At 40.8% G+C, this 27,720-nt stretch overlaps 1 protein-coding gene across 7 annotated transcripts in view; it reads left to right on the plus strand.

The window, feature by feature from the left end:
- Positions 1–27,720, plus strand: part of kcnip4a (potassium voltage-gated channel interacting protein 4a) — a 144,963-nt gene that overhangs the window by 21,549 nt on the left and 95,694 nt on the right. Inside the window, exons 1-2 of one of the 7 annotated variants that reach the window (XM_046063794.1) lie at positions 22,457–22,696; positions 22,996–23,138. The exons of 5 other annotated variants lie outside the window; for them this stretch is intronic. In XM_046063794.1, the coding sequence (XP_045919750.1) occupies positions 23,054–23,138 (85 nt within the window). In that variant the 5' untranslated portion in view covers positions 22,457–22,696; positions 22,996–23,053. Of the gene's footprint in view, positions 1–22,456; positions 23,139–27,720 lie in introns of those variants that run through there. One more of the 7 variants, XM_046063793.1, reaches the window with a different exon arrangement.

The raw sequence follows: 27,720 nt of genomic DNA on the forward strand, positions 1-27,720 counted from the left end.
CTCTGTAGATGTGAGGTGGAAATGGGAAACGGCAATGATGGATTAGAGGGGAAGTCGAGGCAGCATGCAGCCTCTCAGTTCGGAGGAGAGGGGAAGAAGAGCGATTGCCCAGGGACTGCTGGCTGGCTGAGATGCAGACATGTCCTGCTGTTGTCATTGATTTGATTCATATGTTGTGAAAAGGGTTGCTGGAGAATGAGGGGGAAAGGATCCAACGGTGATACGTTTCCCTGACATTAATCTTATTCATCGCGCAAGCTAGTACTGGTGACAGCAGAGAGAAAATACTACATGTTGTTTACAACTAATGGGCTCAGAGATGACGACAGTGAAATGCAGTGGCCAGCGTGTTTCAAATCTCTGCATACTTCTGTCTTGATCTAACAGCAGGTTTGTTCTATTCTGTTGGATACAGTGATTTTTATATTATCCTCCAGGGATACAGCATTTTACAGCACTCTGGCAATTAGTGTTCTCTTTCTCAGACTTGGCCATGACCCGCATGCCTGTGTTGATAAACAGGGATTAGCATCTAACAGCCGGGGATTAGTCGGAGAATAGACGACCCCAGCAAACCATGTTGTGTAAAACAACTCAAAGTAGCCTGTTGACAGACAGTGACACTCGCACTCCATCCTGTCAATTGAATACAGCTAACTGAGATGTCGGGTGCTTCACCACGTGGCCGCACGCTGCTCATCGCTGTAACCAAGCCTGGGTCCTTTTGTTTGAGCTATACCAAGAACTCATTCTACACATTAAATATGCATTTGTTGCCGCAGGAGTGCAGGTGTTTTTTTCCACAAACCTGGGAAGTCTTTGTTTCTGAGAGGTGGCCAAATGTGAGCCGAGGCACTGCTTTAGTCCTGAACCATTAAGTAGATTGAACAATTAGGTGGTCAACAGAAAATCAATCGACCGTTCAATTAGTCATTTAAGTCCGTTATCAAAGGAAAATGAGAAACGGAGCTGCAACTAATGAATTTTTTTTAAATATCTATTTATCTGCAGAACATTTTCTTGATTCACTGATTAATCATTTGGTCTATACAATGAATATCAGCTGTATTCACTTCACTGTCATGGAAAAAAATCAGCATATATTCATATTTTAGGAGTGGAAACCAGTCAGTTGAACAGAGACCAGAACAGTAACTAAATGTAGCTTGTAGTGAGCTGCTTGTCTCTTTGGGTTTTGGAGAGTTGGCCAGAAAAACTAAGCAAAATGAATATGTCACTTTGGCTCTTGTTGTGGGGTATTATCACATTTTATAGACACAACCATATTTCAAAAAATGAGCCAAGAAAATCAGATGATGAACAGCAAAGTATATTCAAACGGGTGACTTTGCTCCCTGTTTAATGGAGTAGGAAACAGACCATGGAGATGTAAAAGGCTCCTAATCTAGCTGTAGACTGCAACATTAGTCTCAGAAAAGTTGGTATAAAGTTGCGAATGTCATTAATCATCAATTGCTTCTGCATATCTTATCCTCAACCTGGCCTCCTTCTTCTCCTCACACGTCCTCCTTTGTCCTTTTGTCTGCTGGTGATACAGCCTTTTGCCGGTAACCTACTTCAGTCAAGTGTTTGTATTCTAGCAGCAGCCCGGGCCCTCTATAAATAGGCCCTCCTGACTGATACCCGGTACAGTGAAACCTCACAAGCCTTTGGCTGCCGCAAGGCAGAAATGACTTTCTTGTGTCTGTGTCATTCAGCTTTAACACCCCTGTCCCTGTCACGGTCTAATTTGTCTCCCCTGACTCTTTGTCAGGCAGCATCCAAGCAGCAGGCAGAGGTTCACTGCCAGAAAGACCATGCAAATTCATTCATATCCCCCCCTGAGAATAGCGTCCAATAAGGTGTGATGTACTTAATGTTCAGCATGAAGGATAAGCATCTCTGGCCTACTGTAATTAGGTTTTTCTGGATAGTTTAATGCTTTGAGTAAATTCATATTAAAGTAACCTGTAGCATTTGTAACATTAAAATGATACAGTAGATGTCTTATCTATACCATGTTTAGTGCATTTTAACTTAGCTTTTCTAATCACCTGGCTTTGTATACGTCTTTACTGGGGGAAAAAAACATCTGTTACACTGAAAATTATGTTTCCTGCAGCAGGAATAAATCGAGGAATTGTAAGCAGCAGTAGAAAGCTACTGCACATTCTTTCTCTCATTTTAAAACATCTTTGAGTTACAGACTTAAAAATATTTGTCGCTGGCAATATTCAAGTCACATAACAGCTGTACAGATAAAAAGTAGATTGATTCTTCTGTCCAAACTGGGTACCATGTTTAACAAATGAAAGTGAACTCTTGAAAGGTAAAATTCCTCGGAACTAACTGTCTGGCTATCAGAGTTTTAATGTGCTTCATATTTGCTAATGTTACGATAACGGATGAAAGCAGTTGTGTGGCAGGAAGATATTTGACAGTTGCAGCTTTGCTAATTGAGATCATGATTGTAAATGAGCAGCAGTCATACTGTAAAAAAAAAAAAAAAAAAATCCATTAGGAAGTAAAAGTTTTGGCGGCTGTAATATCGATTCAGTTTTCAAAACAGGATATTGTCATTATACAAGAGCATGACCTGGGGTGGTGCATAAGTATTTTTATTTTTTTATTTTATTTTTTTTACAGTGACTGCCTCTCAGTTGATAGTGTGCTTTCTTTTAACCTTTGCATAAGCTCTAATTGCAGCTCTGTCTTTTGAAGAATACATATTTGCTTTGCACTCCTGAGTGGGACCACAATTTAATAATTAAATGATGGTAACTTTGCAGCCTCATTAGGTAGGCAAATCACCACTATGTAAGAGATAGGCTGGCCTGTGTGTATCTCCTTACTGTCTGTCCTGTACTCTGATATAGACACAGATACAAATAGAAAGCACAAATAGCTTTTATGTGAAATGGAAGACTTTTAAATGATTACCAGAGATGGGGACTCGAGTTAGAGACTTGGACTTGAGTTAGAGACTCAGACTCAAGTGCGACTTAAGTCGCACACACAGTGACTTCAGACTCGACTTGAGACTCGTCTTCAAAAGAGACTCAGACTCAACTTGGCTCAACACGAGGTGAGGGACTCGTGAACATTGTTTATTTTTTAGGAAACTTCTGATGAGCTTGCCGTTATTCCCTCCCTCCGTTACCTATAACCTGCTTATGCAACACGTAGTATCAGATGTGCGCGGCCGCATGTGAGTGAGGACGACAAACACAGCTGTAGCTGCGGTGCTATTCATCATAAACTTTGGCTTTAAAACTTCATACAGCAAGACCCAAACAAAGAAGCGCTGAACGCAAAATAGGTTAGTAACCTGTGGTGAGTAAACACCACCAGCTTAGCATTGGCCATCTAACGTTGGCTTGCTTCTTGCTTCAGCTACGATCTACGGGAGGTGTACTTCGACTGTCGTTCATTATGAAAAGATGAATGAGCGTTTGTTTACTTGCCAAACTTGTGGCGGTCGATTAACGTTATCATTTACGTCCCGCTGACTGCCATCACCTTAATTATTGCCGTTGGGTCGAAAGAGGTTACAGGTTTATTGTTGATCATGTAACCTTGCAGTTTTATACAGTTATAACGTTACACTGGTTTGAGAGTGGGGGATGTGTTGACTTAGTAGTTCAAGCTGTCATTGATTGCATTGCACGTTACATGGTTGTGCTCTGTAAGTTAAAAACAGGTTACAGTTACAGTACTCCTTATGGCTATGCATTTTTATAAGCAACCTGGATTGAACGCAGCAGGTGATACAACATTCATTATAACCACGAGAGACTTGAGACTTGACTTGGACTCTAACTCAAAGACTCTTGAATACTCACACTTTTGCCTGTTTGGAGCTCCTTTATGTGCCAATACCGTGCAGCTGAGCTTGTGAGACCAGTGAGCAGGGTTAGATACTGTGGAAGCCATGGAGACCACTGCAACCAACAGGGACATCTGTGAGCAGATACATGGAGGAAGGTGAAGAATAGAAGACCAGGAGAGAGACATTTGAGACAATAGAGAAGTTGAGAGAGAAAAGGGTATAGAAATTAACCAGAGAAACAGTGGAAGGAATAGATAAGGACAGTAAACGTACAGGTATAGACAGGAGACAGATGTCTGAAGGTGGGAGCTCTGTCCGAAATGCCAGAGAAAAGTTGCAAAAAAACACATAATGTGAGGTGAACCATACATTTCAGTACAAAATGTTATACCAGTTAGAGATAACTAGATAAGTGGAAATCGGTAGTGGCACAGGAGTCAGGGGATCAAGTCAGCAGGCCTCATCCTCTGGGAACCATGAATGTGTACAAAATGACCTTGCAAGTAGATCCAGTAGTTGTTGAGAAATTTCTGTGTGGACAAAAGTGATTGACCACCCCGAGAGCTACATGGTTAAAAATAGTTTTTTATGCCTAGTGCTATTCACCTATTTACCAAAGCAAATTCCTTGTATGTGTAAAAACTACTTAGCAACAAAGCTGTTTCTGATTCCTTGAAATAGGGTCCTGAAAGAAATACATTTGGTATCACTGTGGAAATTACTGCATGTATTGGCAATAGTATTTAAAAATGTCTAACCGATACTGAGCCCTATATTGGAAATACGGTATACTTTATAGTGTGACCAACATGCACTTGATCAGTTTCCCTTGAAACACCAGCCAGTGCCCTGTGCCTTGATCGACCTTGGAGAATTATTTTCTTATGCTGTCATAGAACTTACTGTGAAAGAAAGCTCACTTTGTTAGCTTTATGACACAGTAAAGGTCCCTTTCTCGCTGTGCAATTGGAAATTGGTGTCTTATTAGTTCCTTGGTAGCATTGACCCAGTCTTTTTAAATGGCACTTCTTCTTTTCTCATTTTCACAAAGAACAAGGTTGGGAATTTCTCACCCGTGCAGCGACACATTAAGGGCAACCTCGATATTTGCTGCTCTGCTAATGGCGCCAGTCCCATTTGTGCTCCCTTGATGGAAAAAACAGGAGTATCAGTGCTCCCAGTGGACGAGGCCTATCCTTCTTAAGTAAATGTTGTAGTTTGTGCGTGTCGGTCTGTCGGCAGACGCACACCCTGCAGGAATTAGGTCAACAAACCACACCAGGCCTCCTGCAAGAAACCAAACAAAATGAGGTCATGGAAAAGAGAAGGCTCTCAGCTGGCCTGCAGAGCTTTTTAGCATGGCACAATATACGCTTTGTTATGACAGTTAACTCCGTCCTAACACTAACAGAGTCGCTCGCCAGAATAAATTGTGCGCATGAGTTCTCGCTGTGTGTTTGTTTGACATAATGAAAACCTGCTTAAGTAACAGCACCTATTATGGAATAACAATAGTGTTTTTCATTACACTCGGACTGTACTGTTGAAAATGTTCAGCATCTTTAAATTACTAAAAGGACTGTTAGATCATCGAGTAGATGGTTTATATTAGTAACATGCAGTACACTGTTCCAGAGTCATGCAAACAGTGCTGAATGATCCACGATTGTTTACAAAGAAACAGGGACTCTTTTCCACGAACCGCTAGTTGGGGAAATGGCACCTTTTAGTAAAACGCAGGACATTAGCCACCACATAATCCCCTTGTGATGCATGTCCTCGTACTTCTAGGAGTGCTTACTGGCAATCCACTTCTGCTGATGAATTTCAAACGTGATGGCCTCCCAGTAATTACAGAGCTAATGATCATTTGTACTGCATGGTGGTGGGTGTAATCTGCCGATCCCCGGGGCAGCGACTAAGTTATTTTATTTTTCTCATCTTCAAGGCAGCCATTCAGTAAATAGCTTTTTGCAAGAGAGAATAGTGTTTTGCACCCGAGTGTTAGATGGTTCAAACGAAGCCTTCTTGTATAGCTGCAGAATAAGTGAATTAAAAGTTTGTTGATAAGTTGAGCAGGTAATATTTTAAATGCAGCATAATTTGTTCACGCCGCATCCCAAGTCTTTTTACACTGTACAGTCTTTATAGCCTTTTAAGTGTCATTTTGTCTCTGAAATCATCTTATTTGAAGGAACACCTTATAGCTGATACATTTGTATATTGATATTTCTATAAGCTGACACTCACATGGAATGCATTTTACATCTTAAAAACAAAGAAGATAACAAGAGCTGCTACCTGTGAGGGATTTGCCAAGAAATTCCAGCTTGTGTTGCAGAGTAAGGTGATTCTCCCACAGTAGTAGGGGGTTGCCACTTTGATTTGCTCAGTGTATCTTAGCTCACGGCAGGTTAATAATACTGGCGACCATACACCAAATCCCAGTTGCTTCCAGAGCTCTCTTGCTCTACTTTACTGGTGATTTAATGGCAACTGTGAATTTGAATACTGCACATGGTTATTTCATGCCTCACCTACTATACATAGACCTCCAATTTCAATTACTATAACAATGTGGAACATATTTCTCTTGCAAAGGCCATCTCAAATTTCACACAGAGTGTAAAATATTATCTGGCCGTTGGATCTGAGTTACTGTAAATGAAGTTTGAATATTTACATCAAATGAACACAAATATTGATAATGAAATCCTCCAGATTTCTGTAGGCTGTAGTGATGCAGTAACTCGGAGGCTTTGCTTTGTGGTGCCTATAAACATGGTGGACGGTGAGGGATTTTATGAGCTTCTGGACTACACTGAAACAGACTGTTGCTTTGCTAGTGGTAAATGTACATTTATTCATTTAGCTGACGCTTTTATCCAAAGCGACTTAACAATTGTTATACATGTCACACACCACTGGAGTGGCAATGGTGGATGTGTCATAGTGGGGGATTGAACCCACACCAAAGGCATGTGACTTATCCATTGCGCTATCACCACCCCTTAAGGCGGAGTCACTTTCAGCCGACAAGGTGGCTCTAACGACTGACTGTTGGACTGCTTTAATTGGAGAGATTTAGCGTTACGTTACAGCTGCATCGATTACAATTTGAAATCAGCTCTTGCTTAGGACTGAAATATTCAAACTGCAGGAGGTTCAATATTTGTTTAAGGAAAAATATGTGTCGAAATATAATTTTTAATTAAATATTGTTGCGCTGCAGAGATGTTATTAGGTATTCTACAGATTTAAAAAAACATCTTTGTTGTCTTGCAGAGTCACACCATAATCATATGTTTTTCAATAAAAATGAGAATTATTATGTAAAAATTATAATTCCCTCCAAGATAGCAAATTTTATCGCAGTTGCAATATCAGTCAAAATAATCGCAATTAGATATTTTTTTCAAAATTGTTAAGCCCCACTCCTGCTATCCGACAACCTAGCTGAAAACTTTAACGAGGCTGTGAGGGCTAGCTGGTCGAGTTTAAATTGTTTGAGCTGCGTGAATGAATGTGCCACTAACATTGTTTATATGAAATTCAAACTAAGAGTAACTGTGCTTTTTGTATCTTACTAATTATTAATTGTTAACATGTCCAATTGGGTCCCTGTCTGGGTGAGTCTTGGATCTATATTCTGCTGTGTAATTCTTCCTCGCCTCCCTCAGTTCCTACTGTATCTGCATGGCCCATAACAATGGCATTTAGTGGACCTGTGTGGGTTAGCTCTGAATTATGAAATAAAAAAGTAGCCACACAGCAGTAAACCCAATCTCCCACCTCACATTTTTCTCCCCTCCGCCAAAGCTCAAGGCTACCACTGTCACATTATTAGTGAGCTAGCTGAAGGAGGGCATTGGTGAATTTGCTCCAGCACACGACAGCTCTTATCAATGATTTAATGTGTCAGGATTAATGTTCACACTTCATCCAAATGTTCAGTGATTTCAAGTTTGTGGAAAAATCTATTTTTAAGGACTTTACAAGGGGGGGGGGAAATGTCAAATAAAACAGAGACAACATTTTCCTGGCTTTGCTCAAGATGATGTAAATCCTAGAAATGTACAATGGTCTTTACTGACTTTCATCAGCATGTTAACAAGGACTCTACACTTAGCCTTACATTCATTGCTCCTGAGAGATCGGCACTTACTCAAAGAGATTTATATAACCAATTTCTCATATAATTACCATATACAGCTAGAGCTGTGTAATTATTTGAAAATGTATCAAAGTAACAATATTTAAAACAAGCATATATTCTAATTTCAAGAGAACAGCATATTTATTTTTTTCTCTGAGGAAAAGGTGTTTGATGCAGCTTCTTAAGCAGACTGATCTGCATGCCGAGTGCCGGGCCAGCTTATCAAGATCGATGCCCTAGAAAATCTGTGGTTTTATTCAAACCCGTGATTTGCATCTAATTCCACATTTTGAGCATTTCCATGCTGGAAATGAAAGTATGGATATAAAGCTGGGTCCTCATGTTTCACAATTCATTGCGTTGTCAGTATTGGGCAAGACAAATGCATTGTTTTTTGTGCCAGTATGTTGTGCCTCTGAAAGTATATTCTATTCTGCTATGTAATCCTTTTTATTATGTCTGAATTGTTTGTGCTTCAGCTATTGATTATATCCAAAACAATATTTCTAGTTGCTTCATATCCATCCTTGAAATAAGAACATATTTCATGTGGAGGTTTGGTTCACAAAAATAGTATTTCACAATATGAGAGCACTTATTGCAGCTTTAAAATGAATTGCCAAATTACCTTAACAAGACTTTCTTTTATGAAGAAGTTCTTCATAAAATGTCCTACTTGGCTGGAACAGAAGTTTGAGCCATTGTGTCCTTCTAACCGAAATGGTCTTGCTTGAGAAGAAGTGAGCAAATGACGTTCTGAGGCATCAGCTTAACATTCAACACTGGACCATCTCCATTTCAAACAGAAGCAGAACCCTTTCTGGTATATAAACCCATAATTTAAATGCCATCTACATTTCTCTGGTGCCATACTGTGCACCCATTTGCCCGTTCAGCCACCTCCAGAAAATAGTTTGATTCATGATGTCTGTGTCTTTAATGTGCCATCATATTTAAAGACCCGGCTTGCCCGAGGAGCGGTAAAATTTGGGGGACTGACGCTTTCCAGATCATTATTGTTTTTGCTCTCAGTGAATACGAACGCTGACCCCTCACTCAATCAAACTGAATGATGAGGTTGAGGAGGAGAGGATGAAGTTCATTACTGTCCCTGGGCTTGATGTGTTCATTACTAGTGTGATTTCCTTCTTCATTTCCCCTTTTTCATTCTCTCTTCCCTGCTCTCACCACCCTTCAGCGTCACAAATATACTCAGGGAGATCTTAAATGTCACAAGAAAGCCCAAAATGCCGCCAAAGTCTAAGGGAGAAGGGCAAAATCTGCAACTATGATTTTTTTGAGTGCGTAAAGATGAGCAAGATCTGTAATGTCGGCATTAGTCATTATGAATGTAGTGTTCCTGGCTGCGTAAAGTAGTTATCTTGGATTTTCTATATGTTCGTTTTCTCACTAACAGGTCCAGTCTCATTTCTTGTTTTGCTGTTATGAAGGCCCTTTCCATCCAGTGTAATGTACAGGTCTGCAGCTGCTTCACTGTAAAACCTTATTTAGGTTGTTTGTTTTTTTGCATTCAGCTTAATTTGATGTGACAAAGAAAAGCACCAAATCTGCAAATTTAAGAAGCTATGCAAGAAAAAAAAAATGCTGATTACGTTTCTGAAATTAATGGATCTCAATTGATTAATTGATTAATTGACTAATTAGCTCTAGTGAAAACTTTGTCTCAGTCCTGTTCATTTGCATTCCATTAGTAACCCTAGCCTTGCCTGTTTTGCCTCCTTTATTTGTTGCGTTATACTAAGTTGTGACATACTCAGCTACACCATTATATGTAGATCGTGTAAAGTTGAATGATATCACAGGCACTTAGTTCTTTAAAAAATTCAGGTGCATTCATTGTCCCCTGGAATCCAACGAAGGTTACACTACAGGGGATGAGGAAAAGAAGATCAAATGCAATAACGTTGTGATTCCATACGTGTCTGGAGTATCAGAGAAACTCAGGAAGGATTTTCAACAAACACCACATCCCTATGTTTTTTTTAATCCCAAGAGCACAACCCAAGACAGACACTGCTACACCCCAAAGACCGCACACCCAAACACAAAAAATGTAATCTAGTGTATGCTGTCCAATGCAGTGAGGAATGCACAGACCTGTACATTGGGGAAACTAAACAACCACTACACAAACGCATGGCTCAACACAGAAGGGCTAACTCCTCAGGTCAAGACTCTGCAGTCTACTTACATCTGAAGGACAGAGGACACTCGTTTGAGGACCACCAGGTGCACATTTTAGACAGAGAAGATGGATGGTTTGAAAGAGGTGTCAAGGAAGCCATTTACACCTGGAGTGAGAAGCCGTGGCTGAACAGGGGAGGGGGTCTACGCCACCACTTATCTCCCACTTACAATGCTGTCCTTCATCACTTACCAGGAAACTCAACAAGTATTTTCATTTGGCCTCAGGTAAAGATACCAATGATGGTCATTCAGACTTGGCCACGGGTGGTTCTAACGACCATGACGACTGTCGTTACCACAGCCAGGAGCACTAACGTTCCAGCGGCATCGACGATCCTGGCTAACGACCCCACAGAGGTTAAATAGCTGAGTTTCCCTACCAGTCAGTCAGAACTGAAGAAGTCTCTTGGATGAGGGATGAAACGTCTTCTAGTTTTTCTTCTACAAAGTCCAGTTGCCCTTGACCTCAACCTTCATTGGATAACGAAGAACCTTCACAGACATCCTGTCCCCTGGAACTTTTTTTTTTTTAGTGCTTTAGCATGTTTGCTAACAAGACACCTCGTCTGTTAGTGCTCACCGATACTAAACGCTCTATTGGGGTGGAACTTTAAAGCGTCAGCATGGCCCATCAGTGATGTTCACGGTCAGGTCACCTGCATGCATTATAATGCTGTTGGGGACCCCATGCATTAACTTCTTTGCCCTCATCTTACAACATGCTTTGCTGTTTGATAAGCCTGCCAAAAACACAGGTCACCTGCTCTGCCAACAGAGCTGTCTTTGTGTCAGAGCCAGAGGTGAAGAGCTGCCTTGATAACAGTGCTTGAGGTGCACCAGGCTTTGACTCTGTTCTGTACATCTGAAGTGGTCCAATTCCCACCACTCATCGTTCTGTATCACACAGATCACCATTTTTTGATGATGATGTGAAGAGTTGCATGGAGTCTGACATTTGTGGTCACATCTGACACATGAGACAACTAACAAGTCATTAGAATTCATACAACTTTTATGTCCCTCCAGCACTTTGTAAAGCAAAGTGGCGGTCTAACATACTGTTGGCAGTACTAGTGAGCATGAAGGACATTGTTCAGTGGAGGAATAATGAGGTGTTGGACCTCATAAGGATTTAGAGAAATGCTTGGAGCAAAATTGAAAGTGCCTGTTATAGTCGGCCTTTGTTTGAAAGCATATCACACACAGAGGTGAATGTGGCTGCAATGGCACAGCAAACTTTAGAGCCTTAGGCATTGGTTCAAACATCTAAAGACTTCAACAAAAGAAGCATTCATGGTTGATTTTGGGCATGTAACCTTTTCAGATTGGTATTAGATATCGTCTTCCCGGAAATCATAAATCTGATCTCAACAGTTGTATCAGAATTGAGGCTTGCCGTGTGAGAGCAGCTTTTTGACAGCAGGCATTAATATAAGACCTAATGCCCCTTGAAAAAAGAGCTGGGAGTCAATTTCACCATTTCAGAGCCTGCAATTAAAACGCAAGCAGGATGAAATAAAGCACCCATCTTTTTTAGTGGAGCTGGGCCGAGCTCATCCTGCCTGTGGGGCTGAAGTTTCTCAGAACATCCAGTTTTCCATTCCACAAGCCCCTTCTCAGCTCTGTGTGAATGGACATAAAAAGCGTGTCACCCTTATCAGTGCCTATTTCGAGAGCATTCATCAGTCCAAATGGCCACCGGTGGGATACGGGAGTGTAGATAAAATGTCACCTGCGCTTCTAAGGAGTAATGACAGATAGATATACAGTACTGTGTTCTTACTTGGGGGAAGTGAGATTGCATTTCCGGCTTCACAGCGCTGTTAGAAGTATCCCATCAGCAGATTTATAATGAAGGGGATTATATCAGTTTCCCGTAATGACCTTTTCAAAACAAGCTTCGCCTTGTAGTAAAGAATGGTAATGAATTCCAATGAAGACTAACTGCAGTGGGCATCCTGATAAGCCTTTAACAAAGCACCATTTCAAACCTGCCATATGTTCAGCGTGACCTATTGTTCTGTTGCAACACACACATATACATACTGTACCTGAGTGGTCTGTAAAGCAGGAAAATGGATTTTAATGTGAGGAGGCATCCCTTATGCTTTTCAGCTTTGCCCTAAGGGAGCAGTTGAGCTAACATTAGTACACTGATGTCATAAGCAATTCATTATGGTCTTCAGTTATCGACCTGGCTCTTATCCGCAGTGACACCCTGCATTGTTACAGCTACCGTTTACCTTATGTTTCTGGGAATTGTTTTACTTGACTAAAAATGGTTGTTACCAGCAGGGCTTTTTAGTGTTTTACTCCTCAAAGAAAGCTAATGGCCTCTTTTATCGCTTTGTTCAGGACACGTCTCATCAGGTTATCAGGGTTCTGAGAGTAACATATGTGTAGTAGTAAACCTTCGTGTATGCTTCACACACTGTACACATCCAATCATCGCTAAAAGACTTGAACATGGTGAGTAGTTTAGTATTAATTTCTAGTATTTGTAAGCAAACAAATAGAATGGCTTAAGCATTGATTTTTTTTTTTTTTCCTGCCAGCACTTCTAAATCCATTAATCCTTTAAAGATTCAACCTTTTGAGCGAACCATCAATATTGATTACAACCACACGCCTAACCATACACTTAAGAGTAGCAAATGACCACTGATCCTTAGGAGTTGCTTGCATTTTTTTATTTATTTATGTACTGTTGTTCTGGCAAAGTAAGCAATTTGGAAACGTCACCTTGAAGTCTGGGAAATCATCATGAGCATTATTTATTTTACTATTTCTGGACATTTAATTGGATTTAACGGTTAATCAGCAGATGAGTCAGTAATGAAAGTAATCATTATTTGCAGGTCTAGTTTTTTTTTTGCATCTGAAGAAGCTTGATAAAATGCTTATTAATTAAAAATGAACATTGTAATACTTATTCAGGGAAAGCATTGCTGCTGAGTTTGCCTTTGATACAGTACAATAAAAGTTTAACAAATGAAGGGATTCTGTCCACAGAAACACCAGAGGGCTTTTATTCTGATACGGATAAAGAATGTGTTGAGTTGAAAAATGTTTTTTCTTGTCTGCGACATATTCTACAGATGTATTGTTAGGTGAATGTTTGGTTGCTGTGATGTTGATATGAATATCACATATACTGCAAGCCGTAAAAGTAAAAAGCTAGAGGTTCCACGACACACACATGCAGTGGGGCCCGCCCGTCAGTCTTTTGATTGGCTGTTGGTATTTATATTGTTCAAAGCCCAGGCAGGCTCAAACATTTTGCTGTGATGCGAGTTCAGCCTTCACCTTAATTCCCGGGATGTTAACTGAATCTGCTGGAGGAAGATGCAGCATTAATCTTGTGTTTCACTATCATCACCAGGGTCAAAGATCCTGATTCTTTTCTTCCTAACCTTTATCCTAATGGCAGCTTAACAAAATCGATCAACCTTTTTGCAAATTACAGCATCTGTAGTGCTTTATCTCTCCATAAAGCCTGTTTGGCTTGAAAGCTTTGGAGAGTCCTGCATCTCCTCAAACAGGGCTCTTCTCTTTGTTCCCTTTTGGTTGCACAGTCCAGAACCAATGTTTAAAGCTCCCAGCTAAAATTAGTAGATGACTGGTGAGGTTTGACATGGAGGAATTTTACAACAAATCAGCGTTTTTTAATATTTTAAATTTTTTTGCCAGCCGTATCATGCCTTTGAGCAAAACTATAAACTTCTTGTGGGGAAAAGAGAGCTGCGCTGTGCCCACACCCTGACTTTATTGGGTTTGCTCTGACAGAAATGAGAAATCCCACAGCTCGCTCATCTTTTCCTTTTGCAAAATTTTTAATTTTAGATTTTTTAAATTTTTTTCAAAAAAGGCTGCCCTTAATGTTGGTAAAGTATTACGCTCATTTAAGCTCAGGTGCTGAAAAATGTGTTTCATTTCATCTTGTAGTGTTAAATCGAGGTTTTTACTGCCTCAGTGAAGCGATATGGATTCAGAGATCATTGCTAGAGCAGTCAGTACATTTTCCAAGATTTTTTTATTTATTATTTTGTTCTATGACTGACTGCTTCTCGCTCTGAGAATGTCCCATTTTTACTGTCATTGTGCATATTTGGCAGTAATGCATCATATTACCACATCATCTTTGAGGCTCATGAAATTGTGTATTCAGTAAGCAGTTCTGGGCAGAGAGCCCAGACTTAACTGTTCCATCTGAAATTGAATGCATCATATTTAGTCTACAGTATATCTCCTGTTTCCAGTTATTTCTCCCCTTACTCTTGAAATCAGCTGCAGTAGAATGTTTATGCAGGCAGTCTCGGAGGAATCATTCATATAAAACAGTAAACAGAACTACTGTTTTAAAGAATACTGCAGTTCTAGTCTCCTCCCAGATTTCTATGTTCTTGTGTTGGTTGTTGGACCAGTGCTTATTTGCCCATTGGCTTTTCAGATCACAATAGTGTTGCTTTTACTACGAATGCAAGCTTAACTGTTTTTCAGCCATGTGACAAAGGTGGACATTTGCCATTTCATCCACTTCAAGTATTTAAATTAGTACCAAGAAGACAAATAGTCATTTTTTGGTTAGATAATTGACAGAAGAGTGATTGATATATTTACCGATTATTCTCGGTTTCCACCTTGTCAAATGTGAGCATTTTGTTTCTCTCGTATTTTGTATGTATGCTGGACCAACAGGTCAGGTAAAAGAAGCAATTTGAAGACATCATCTTGGGCTCTGGGAAATTGTGGTTAACAACATGTTTCACAATTGTTTTGACATTTTATAGACTAAACAATCAGTTTATCATGAATATAGTCGAGATATGTATTGATAATAAAAATATTTTGTAAGTTGCAGTCCTTATTCAATGATAAGATATGATAAAATAAAAATAACAGCACAGGTGTCATATTTAAGCAGTTTCAATATGTTTACAGCTGCAACGGTAGTTTCAGTACTTGATGAGTTGAAACATTTTCTGATTTCAGCTTCTCAAATGTAAGGATTTGCTGCATTATATTTGAATGTAAACTGAATATTTGTGTGTTTTGGACTGTTGGACAAAACCAAACGTGAAGATCTAGGAAATTGTGATGAGTATTTTTTTAGACATTTCATTGACCAAATGATAGTTCAAGGAACTAGTTGGCAGATTAATCGATATTGACAATGATTGTTAGTTGCAGGCCTAGTTTTCTATTGAACTTTGATGGGATATTTTTAATGTAGCATATTAGCATAGTGAAGTTCTGTTTCTTTCTTCTTTAGTAAAGTTAGTGTTGACATGGTCTCCCCTCACACAGAAAAACAACAGTAAAAACAGAACATCTCAACTCACAAGATCACTTATAGGAGTTTGTATAGAGAGTTAGAAAAATTTTAAAAGACTTTAAAGTGACATCAGCTTGGTTCGTGTGCATCCAATGGTTGTTTACTTTGACTTCTGTTCCCTTAAAGACTTCTGTACTGTGCTCATGGCATATTGGCTTTTGCCTTGTTTACCAAAACTCAGCTAAGCTGGCTATACTGAATCCTGCAGATATTACTAATCTCCGCATGCTGGCGTTCAGCGATATGTTCAGGTACTGGAAGACATTACACTCAGTGCTTTTCTACTGACAGCCTGCAGAAACTGTACCCGCAGGGTTGACTTTTGTAGCTTTGCTGTTAATAAGTTTTCTTGTGTTGTGTATTGGTGGAAATGAAAATTTTCATGTCTGCTGCTCCCATGATGCAAATAGCAGAAGTGTCATTTAATATAAAAAATAATAAATATTAATTAGAAAGTAGAATCAGTTTCCCTAACATAAAACACTTCATTTCAATCCATGAGTCACCAACAACTTACACAACTAAATTGAAGGCTGTGGACGGCCAGTTGACAACTCAGTGTCCTGCTTGACTCCAACAACTTACAGAACCCTTTTCTGGATACCGTCGAGCACGGAGAGTTGACTAGGTAGAGCACTTATCAAGCAAGCGTGTGAAGCAAACTCAACTGCAGATGGGTGCTTTTGTAGATTGTGGCTCTGCTCTTGATGTACGATTTAGTGGCCACGTTCTCCAAAGCGCCCGGTGTCGGGCCCGCCCTGATGGCACTTTCATTTTAAAGATTCAAAGGTTTCATTTGTCTCTCTAGGTGTACTTTGGGTCACAGAAATTTCTAATTTATATCTTGCGGTTGGTGGGTTTAATGGTACTGCTGTTTAGAATGCATACACCTCGCGGAGAAAAGCCTATGGTAGTAAATTATGCCGATCCATGTTTGTTTACAAGCTGCAATTTTTTTATTTGTTTTTTTTACAGCCAATCAAGGTGCTTTCGCACAGTGGGGGGGGGGGGGGGGGGGGGGGGGGGGGGGGGGGGGGCTCTCGACAGTAATGGTGGCTCTCATCTCATCCCTGGGCACCTGCAGTTAGTGTTTTCTATATGGGTCAATAAATCTGTCAGCTTCTCTCTGAGTGGAGCCTGTTTCATGTTGCTCCTGTCATTGCACAGCATTCACAGCATGAAAAAGGTCATGTTCCATCAAAGTCTGGAAAAAAAGGAGTTTGTACGTGAGATGAGCATTCCTGTCTGTGACATTATCAACACTTTGTTTGATTTCATGGATCTGGAGGTTCATGATCGATTGTCACCAGAAAGTGCACTACAAGGGACACCTCTCTGATCGGGAATATTCCACATCTGGAGCTGCACAGGGAACTGTACTAGGGGCTGTAGTCTACCCAGCACTGACGTAACAGACAGCTGGAATATGTGGATGATAGGACACTTGCCCAGACGTAGACGCCCCAACTAACCTGTACTCTCCAACAGACCCTGAATGGTCTTGATATCTGGGGAGAGTACAACAGGAACATGAAACTCCAAGCCCAAGGAAATGTAAAGTTTTCCATGGCACTAGGGTAAGACACACACCTGCCTTGCCGACTCTCCATTGAGCAGAACACACTGGAAGGCTGGCTCAAACTGACCATCCCAACATGTCGAGTTGAGAGATATAGCCTAGGCGATAACCTGTCCCCCACATGCGCAGACTCCTAAATGATTTCAGATTTTTGATTTCAGAATTGTGATATGAGATATTTGTTTTTAGCTGAGATAATTGAAAGTTTTGAATGTGGGTCTATCTGAAACTCTTGGTCTATTTTAAATCTTTTGGTCCATTTAGTATTGACGTTTCATTGTAACAGCAAAATAATTAAGTGTTTAAGTGTCTTTTGAAACTGTGATAATGCTGTTTTTGTTCTTGGTGACGGGGGGGGGGGGGGGGATGCTGAAGGGTAAGAATTTGGGAAATAACCTGCACCTTTTGACCTTTTTGATTTGAAACTTTTGTTAAGCTGAAGCACCTTCTCACTCTGTGTATCTGTTCCCTTCAACTGAGCTGAGCTTCAAAGAGGTTGTAAGGCCAAATCAACATTGTTAATATTATATGGTGCTCTGCTTTGATTTTAGCTTCCTTTTTGCAGAAACAGAGGTGAACTCAGTCCACACTTCATCAAGTAAACTCCTTTGGTAAGCACAAAAGTACTTAAGAACAGCCAAATGATCCTGCATCAGGGATACAATTACTTACAATATATAATACTTTGATGCTGAGTAGCAGTATCTGTCTGTGCTCTAGGAATGAACACACTTGTTTTGTGAAATGTTTGAATAAGACCCCGAAGGCTGCAGATAAAGAAGTATAGTTTGAGATTAGGCTACTTCTTCTTCAGACTTTAGATTTCTCTGTTCTGTTCAAATGTCCAGACTTTAAACCCGCAAATCCCTCAAGATTTCAACGTTTGGGTGTTGACCCCAGCTTCCATACCACTTTTTGCCTTGACCAAACTCATTAAGGTAAACATATATATGGCCTTGGAATGTGGTGATTGTTTTTTTCCACACATCACACTTAACACTCAACAGGGGGGCAGGGAGGCCTTGAGAGAGTGATCTGGGAGTTGTGTGTCGGTTTGCAGGAAAAAATATGGCTTCCAGCTAAATGCTGTGTTTGCCAGCAACACAGTGTACCTGAATGATGATGTTTTGGTCAGTGTTCATTTGCCAATCACTCACATGGGAACCAGGCCATCTGTTCACCTCAGAAACAGTGAGGTGGCAAACCTCATCAAGCTCATTTGGTCACCGCCACTTAGATGTGTGTGCATTGTGTGAATTGAAAAGGGGTGGCCAAATGGGGCACACTAAACCAAAAGCCATAAATTCTATTATGCACTATATTGACAAATTGAATACTACGTACAAATATGAGTTAAGGAATCACAGACTGAATTACTTTGGTTTCTTATTTTACAGTTAATGTTAGGCCTACTAGTTGTCTAATGTCCGTAGACTAAAACCAGTTCAATTAACATTCCATAAAAATCCTGTTTAATGTCTGTATGTTTATTGCCTATGTGTTAGGCAATTAATAGGCTAGTTGATCTTTTCCATCCATCCATCCATCGTCAACCGCTTATCCTGTGTACAGGGTCGCGGGGGGGCTGGAGCCAATCCCAGCTGACATCGGGCGAAAGGCGGGGTACATCCTGGACAGGTCGCCAGTCCATCGCAGTGCCACACATAGACAAACAACCACTCACGCTCAAACTCGCACCTAAGGACAATTTAGGGTCACCAATCCACCTAGGCCGCATGTCTTTTTGACGGTGCACCTGGAGAGAACCCACGCAGACACGGGGAGAACATGCAAACTCCACAGAAAGGCCGGGGCAACCGGGGTTTGAACCCACGACCTTCTTGCTGTAAGGCAAGTGTGAACCACTGTACTACCGTGCCGCCCGACATTCTTAAAAAGACAAATACTGCTTTTGTTTGTAGGAGTGTATTGACGGGGGGAACAAAACATTTATTGGGAACAAGTCTACTCAAGATTACACACATCATGGAGCTTAAATATATATGTATTTTTCAATTCAAATTGAAATATACGATATGTATCTGTATAGAGTTGTGTAATTATTTATTAACATACTATTTCACAAGTTTGTTGTTATTCTTGTTACATTCTTGGAACATTCCACTTTTTAACCACCGATTTGACCAGTGTCATATTTATATGTAAAAATAGTGGGGCACCAACCATTTCAAAAGATAGATACCAGTAAAACTACCATACTCTCTCTTGCTACTGTAACATGTCAACAAACCGCGTGGCTCCACAAAACACTTAACATGAGAGAGAGCTAGAGAGAGAGGAGTGCATTGACACAAGTTACAGTACCACTGTCACAAACCTAAATTAAGAATGCAATATTCAAGCTGACACAACCAAGCTCAGAACAAATCAGCCTACAGGGCCATAAGCAAAGAATAGTGAGCTCAACACCACTGAAGTCAACAATGACTCGCACAGAAAAGGTTTCAGGGATCCAGAGACCCTGCGATCATAATGGAAAGAATGTCCACCAATATATATCGCATTCCCAGTTCCATACCTTTCATACAGCGCAGCCACCCAGCATATTGGCCTAATAATCATGAATAATAAACCACTATGTAAGTGACTATATGACAACAACATTATGAGAACAACCATAATCCGTAGCCTAGTCTCAACCGATCCAACACTTTGCCTATGCAGGGACCAGCAGCGTAGTCAGGATGATAAAAGATGCTTTCACTCACCACAGAAAGGCTGTTTTTTTTTTTTTTACTCTGGGCAAACTTCTGGATGATTCTGAAGTTTTTCAGACAGTCCGCCGACTTGTTGTGCCCCCGCAGTGTTTGTTATGCTACTCAATGGAGCGCCTGTTGCGATGTTTACCCTTCTAAGTAACGTTGAGCCCAGTTTCACAGCATCGTCCAGTAGACTCCCGCTGTTTTCATGTTTTGCAATCCTCTCAGAAAGATGAAGATGAAAACAGGCACAGGACGGTCTCCCTCAAAGCATAACGTTAACAGCCAGTCACACACGGCTCTGTCGGGCACTTGTATGCTGCTATTCACCTTTTAACTCTAACGCAGGGGTTACATAATATATCCAGTATATAGCATTTTATACACATACTCCGTGCCAGGGTGGGCCACTGGGCTGGCCACCCATTTTCTTAGGTTGGCCCCCCCCGCCCCCCCCCTGGCGGCGCCCTTGACAGGAGGGCTGTCCAGCTTTGGATAGCTCCACATGCCGAAGGTCTAGCAAGAGTTATACTCTCTTTAGTATTTAAGGGATTGTGTCCTTTTTTAAAGCTTTCCCAAAACCAAAAATACAAGCACTAAAATGTAATGAATCGATTCAACACTGTGTTTATCTGCTCTAATGTAAGTCATAGATGTTAGCATGTCTAGCCTACTAGCTTACCACCTACAGTAGTAACCAAGCGGGAACCTCCAAGTCTGAAAAAACCCTACGTCTCACTTGATTTATTACCTCAGTAAACATTTTCCTAATGTGTTTCTGGTCTTAGTGACATCATTTATTTTGTGGGTGTTACAGGTTACATTAGAGAATAACTCTTCGTGTCTGTTAAATCCACTGCGTAGTATTCTGGAGTTGTTGCAATGTAACATTAGCTGCTCTGTCCTGATTTGGGGGAAGCTGACACTCCAGCAACCCAGGCCCAACAGTTGTCTGTAATAGTATTGCATTTGACACATCAGTTAGTTCTCATACTCAAAGACTTTCCTCTTGTCACATTAAAAGTGTGCAAACAATAAAGCATAACTCATAACCATGATAGCATACATTTTTGCTTGTGAAAGTATGTTTTTCTCCCTGTCACACTGTACTGTATGTAACACTAATCATCAATTAATGAAGAAGCTAACTTTTGCCTGGGACATGAAGCGTTAGCCTTGGCTTTTTATCATATGTATATATCCATCAGGCGCTCATGTAAGACCTTTTTACAGGGCTGTTTCAAAACGAGTCAAGCGGGGACGGAGTATTCAACCAGCTCATTAAGCTGGCTAGAATTGGGAAACCTGCTTTTGTCTGCCTCTGTCTGAAATCAAGGACCCATTTTATCACAAATTGCTATGCATTTCGATGGTAAATCTGCTACTGATATCATTGTAAACAGCATACGTGATGTCAGGCATAGCAACGGTAACAAAGAGGCCAGGCCTTAAAGTACGTTCAATTAAAAAAGCTTCTTCTTGAGCGAATGACGACCGCAAAACAATTTCAAAAGTCATTTTCTATTTAATTGAGTCAGTCATGTCCCCTGCTAAAGTCTGTGAAAGCAAGTCATGTCACAAAGGCACTGCTACGCCCCACAGGTACCTTGTAAATTATTCACCAAATTGAGACACTGTACTAGATCTGTGTGCTGCTCCGACCCAGTCAGAAGTTTCACACAATACCTCAAATCTTTATTTTTCTCCAAGCACACTTTTTATTCCTACCTGTGGAACAACCCCCTCACTGCTCATTCCTGCCCAGAACGTGTGTGTGTGTGTGTGTGTGTGTGTGTGTGTGTGTGTGTGTGTCCGCGCGCTGTGGCATAACAAACTGACAAGGACTCCAAGGTCAGAGTCTGCAAAAACTCTACACTTAGTAGGATTTACCAAAATAGACCTGCCTCTCTGTCTAGTGACCTGTGGAATATCAACCCTGTGTTTCAGCCCAGTCTTATTTCATAGCTGCGCCTGTCGGCCTGATGGATGTGTAATAATGAGCGTTTTATTAAGCAAATTCGCTGCGGTAATACAAGTGGAAACAGTTAAAGGTTTGAGTTAATGGCAGGCTTTTCGGTTGGGAGAGCTTGGCATTGATAGATGAGTGCCATGGAGGTACAGTACGGGCTAATTAGTGGAAAAAATGATGCACTTGGCTTGTCTTAATGTCATCACAGACACTGGGCGTAGCCTGTCGGTCATTATTATTACTGACCTTGACAGAAAATCTTTCCAACATGGGCTCCACAGCTTTTCTCTCTACCCTGCTTCTGTCTCTAAGCTTTTTGTTTTTACAGTGTATTTGTCACTCCGTCAACCACTTCCTTTATCTGTGTCTTAAGAGCCCATTGTGTAGGATTAACGCCGTCACTTATTGTTTTAACGTTCAATTTCATGTGATGCGGCTGGCCCATTATGTGCTGTCATTGCTGATTCATTGGTGGACACTTTCCCCTTAATTCTCCTTTATTTCTCTCCTCCTCCTCCTCCTCCTCCTCGTGTGCTTTCTATCTCTCTTCTTCTTCTCCTCCTCCTCCTCCTCTCGGGCCAATCAGGCCACACCTCCATGGCAACCGTCAGTGAGCGTAAAACATCCACAGATGGTGCTGAGTAGAGCGAGCAGCAGGCGCACTACGAGATCAAGTGTGGGAGGGTGTGTGTTTGTTTGTGTGTCTGAGAGACAGAGACGCAGAGACTTATTGGACAACCACTGCATGGTGAAGCCAACAGAGTAGCCTTTAATAACACAGAAGAAGAGTTGCAGGAAAAGTCAGAAGAGGAGGGAGTTTTGTTGGAGGAAGAAAAAAAAGAGACTGAGAGAAGCCCCCACTCCCCCTACCTTACCCAGAGAGGAGGAGGTAAAGCGCCGGTAAGCAGATATTAATGACCTGACAAAAAAAAGCACATAACATCCCCCGCGTTGATCAGACAGCCTTACACTGGAGCCGCGCAACATATACACACACACGCAGGACGAGCCCCCCCCCCCGTCACCGAGTTCCACTCACTCATGATTATCACTCCCACCACGCGCAGACACAAGGGCCACGCTTACACAGCCAGAGGAGTGGAGCAGAGAAGAGGACCCTCGCACTGTCGTTGGACTTTGTCAAAGTAAAAGTCTTACTTGGATTTTCTTCTTTTTTTTTTCTTTTAAAAACCCTAAAGCCAGAGTCCTCCTTTTGTGCTGACCTTTTCCAAGCCCTCCCCCTTCCCAGGAGCAACAATGAGCTGCAGGAAAAGGTGCAAACGGGAGATCTTCAAGTTCGCACAGTACCTGTTCAGACTTGTCACAGGCACGCTCAACACCGGTAAGGCTCCTGGTGGACTTTGAGTGGCGGATTTGTCCGTCCCGCGTTTCCATTTTGCTGTGATTCTCTTAGATCTGCAGAGATTTTTGTGTAATCCCTCTGGCAGTTTGGTCAAACCTCTCCACTTCATGCATGTTTAGATAAAATAAGCTCTTACAAAGTTTGACATTTGACACGTGGGGCTCTGTCAGGACACTTGCTTACTATCTATGCTTCAGAGTATTTACACCGTGTTTACATTTATGCCTGCGAACCCTGCTAGAGCATTGTGAGGATTTCCAGAGTGGGCTTGAATTTATTACCCACTCTGCATCATACTTTGTGTATGTGTAAAAGGATTCAGGGTCAGACTATGACTAGAGGCAAAGAGGTGAAATCATTAAAATAAAAGTATATTTGATCAAACAGCTTCTTCTTATGCAGACTTTGGCTGTTAAAAGCTATTTTTTTCAATGTATTTAAGCATTTGACAAACTCATTGGTTCCGTCAGCTCAGCGTTGCAGTCGTCATGCTTTTAGCACCTTAATAATTTGGACCACCGTAGCTTGCAGATTCTATTCTATAGCAGTATATAGTCTAAATTACAGTTTGTTTGTTTTTTGTTTTTTTTTTACTGTTAGTACCTTCTAAAGTTTGACATTAGTTAATTAAATATGTGGCAGTCAAAAACACAACAGTAAAAATAAAAATAATGCTGATGCCCTGTCCTTCTGAAATCACCCCTAAAAGCAGGAGTACGCACACAGCACTATCCATTATTTCATTTTTATTATAGCTGTACCTGTGTCATGCTGCAAAGCGTACAAGATTTTGGTTTCCCGTTTGTTACACACACACACAGTTTTTCTAATAAGAAAGAAAGTGAATCAATGGTATTAACAAGATTAAATCTGGGATTATAGTGGATTACCAACAGATTACTCCATGAAGAGTTCAATACAGAATAAAGGTTACCAGAAGTAGCATGCACTGATCACGGGCACATATTGCTGGTATGCATCAAGCTGTTTTTTTTTTAAAGATATGTCATTAACAGTGTGTTGTTTCCTTATCCTCTGACCTTACAGTGCATTGTGTGCTTGTTTTGATACTGGAGAGCTGTGCAGATGCTGTGATTGCACAAGTAGCATACACTGACACCTTTGCCTTGCATGGCAAGTGTCTCCTTGCATTAAATGAGCCTCGCTGCCGAGTAAGTTGTTGATTATCACGCTACGTGAGCGAGGTGTTGCTAAGCCCCGGAGGGGTGCTACACGAACATGCTAATGAAGTCCAACATGCTTCTGAACATGTAACACTTATTTTTTTCTAGCAGTGCTTCCTTTGTAATTGGGGACTTACAGCTGTTCACATACAGTAGAGAATATTCCCATACAGCCATGGCCTACTTTCTACCGTCTCCTTGACCTTAGAGACCGAGAGAACAAAAGCGTCTCTCCATCACTGGGCTGTCCTAGAAAAGGTGCAAAAGACTTCAGCTTTCCAGTCATACCAATACGTATAGGCTCGCGGGAGATACCAAGCTGGGAGAAGTCCATCTACTGTATCTGCAAAGGAGTACGCTGTTGGTTTCCATAGCTACCAGGTCATTTAGGTTACATTTCAATCCCCCCTTGGTCATAACATGATTAGTGTATTCAGTAGTAATTTCCTTTGGTGTCCTCAAAGCTTTGGCTGATGAAAATGTGGCACTGCTTTATACTGCTCTATAGGCTACAGTATTTATTTGGGTGCAGAATTGTGGTCTTTAATGTCAGTGTCAGTACTTTTTTGTTATTGATAATGTTAAATACAAGGCTAGGCATATTTCCCTCTGGACAAAAGCCAATTTACTGTACTTGTGCTGAGTTAGAGAAACATTACTTTTTATTGATTTTATTGAATTGCATTTTCCTAGTTTGAAGTCAGCAGTACTGTAGCTTATTTTCCATTTTTGGACACCATAAGATGTTGTTCTCAAAATTCCAACCCAAACCCCAAATATCCATTCATTAGACCATTTCCACTTGAGTGGACCCATTTCTCTAGAAACACACCGTATTAACTTATCTCCCACAACCTGTGCTGTAGATTAATATAAATGGCCACAGTGAAGTTGGCTCGGCCATATTTGGGTGACCAGGGTAAGAGAGTGATAAATGGAGTCAGTTAGCAGACTGTGGGATTTTAATTGAGATGTTCATTGTCCTAGAATAGCCTCACAAGTCATTGCTTCATTGATCTCTTAGTTGCCGATGTCAGCACGAACACACAGTTTCAAAGGTAATGTGCTGATGATGTAACCGAACGAGCCTGGTCAGATTGTGCTTTGCGGCACATCTATAGTGTCATGAATGTTTTTTTTTGTCCACACTAGCTTGTTCTCAAAATAGATCTATGAACAAGATGTATGTTTAAGGTTGAATATTGACGTCATTATCCACACAGCAATATTTCTAGCACTGATATGAAGTTATAATCTGAAGCGAATTCATTTGGTGTCTTCATGGAGTACAGGACATCAACTGTTTTAAAGATACAACCGAGACAGTAGGGCACCATCACACCTTCACTACTGCCCAGCTCTTTACTTGCACAATGTGGAGTGATTTATATCCGTTTTCCAAACGGCACATCTCTTTATAACTCTGCAGTAATGTTACCTTCACCTCCAACCTTAGTGATCACGTTACAATGTAAGTTACATCACTTTTCATCAGCTTTGTGCACATTGTTAATAGTCTTTGATGTTCGATTTTGTATATGGTGTTTTTGATAATTTTGATGTTCACCTCCGTGTCTTAGAAAACGTTTTAGCGATGTTAGCTAGTGACTAAAGCCCCATCCACACTACTGCGTTTTTGTATTAAAACGGAGACCTTTTGCTACGTTTGCACCTCCCGTCCAGACTAAAACGGCGGAAACGAAGACCTAAAATGGAAGTTTGAAAAAACTGTCGACACTGTTTTTTGTTTTAAAACTCCGGGTAGCGTTGTGCGGACAGGCAAAAATGGAGGACTTTAGAAACTCTGACGCAGTCAGTCATGTTTGGCTCTCTGAGTCTTATAAGTCATGCAAAGCAGAAACACGATGCTACTGAAAGAGTTTTTGAATCGGTATTTTTATTGAACTATTTTGTACCATGCAAATAACACTTATAGCCCACACTTGTACTGTGTATGTCGCCATATTTACTTTGCAACGACTCCCAGTCTGTTTTCTGCCGCCACAGCCGTTTTTAACTCCTGTGTTACATTCAGTAACAGTCCCAGCTCGTTATTGGTCCATGCAAAATAAAATCTGGTGTGGTTCTTCGTCTGTAGTACTTTATTCTTATGCAAAATCTTTTGTAAGTACGGAATAGACCATCTGATTCATTTTTACACCAGCACGCGCATGCCCAGTGTATCTGAACGGCCACTAGACGTGCGTTTTGGTTTTGATATAGATGGAGATCAGTTCTGATACGCAGCTAAACCGCTGGTGTGGACGGAGATCGTATTTGTTTTTAAAACTCCGTTTTGTGTAGTAACGTTATCAACGTTGAAAATCAGGCTGATGTTGGTGCTACACTGAGTGAGTGACTAACGTAGTTAATGGTTATCTAAGACACACAAAGCAAACTGTTAAAAGTGAATTGTAGCCTAATGTTACTGTTTATAGGAAGTAAATAGACATGCAGTTTATAAAATGTATATACTGTATGTCACACTATATTGCGCAAATAGAGACTAGACAGTGAATTTTCCTTATGTAGGGGAAAAAAGAGGAGAAACAAATAACAGATGCTCATTCTTCCTGGTTATGAATCCAGACAGTGGTGTCAGCGAATATTCAGTGTATTGGAAAAGCAGAAATCTAGTCCAACATAATATCAGTCAGGATTATTTAGATGTCCTAAGGCTGGGTGATTTATGCTGCTTACATTTAAGGGGCATATTTTTAATGTTTATTTGCTGCATAGCCAGTACCCTTAGTGGTGCAGTAAAGTGGCTTTAACCACGTCTTATCCACCATCAACTGGATTGCATTGTAGCACACACTAAATCTTTCATTTGCCCTGGATCAGAGAAGTACCTTTTGGAGTCTTTCACAGCATTTTCGCGTCAGTTTACGTCTTCGCTGAGTGTTTGGCTGTCAGGCGTCTCAGCTTCTTTAATGCATCATCCTTTTTTTTTTTCTTCTCATCAGTACAGGCTCACATACTTGAGTCCAGGCATATTTTGTTAGACATCACAGCACATGCCCTCTCAACCCCTGCGCTTGCAAGACTAGTAACACTTTACTTGGTCTGACTTTTCTTTCTGCAATCAAAGCTGAGATGAACCCCTGAGCATTTTACTTTGCTTATATTGATTTCAACTAGTTTAATTCAGCTTGTCAGTACAGTTGTTTTTTCTTCGGTGGAGATGAATATTTTCTCAGCTGTGTTCTTCATAATGGAACAAAGCTGAATGATTGCAATGTCTCTGAGCTTTCAAATGATTATATATTCAATGCACACAGGGCTGCAGTAAATGCCAAACAGGCATTTCTTTGTTCCCTCTCAAGGTGTTACATTTTTATTAGTTAATCAACTAAATGTTTTGGGATTTTTTGTTT

The sequence above is a fragment of the Micropterus dolomieu genome, linkage group LG12 (assembly GCF_021292245.1).
Source record: "Micropterus dolomieu isolate WLL.071019.BEF.003 ecotype Adirondacks linkage group LG12, ASM2129224v1, whole genome shotgun sequence".
In the NCBI taxonomy this organism is placed as follows: Eukaryota; Metazoa; Chordata; class Actinopteri; order Centrarchiformes; family Centrarchidae; genus Micropterus; species Micropterus dolomieu.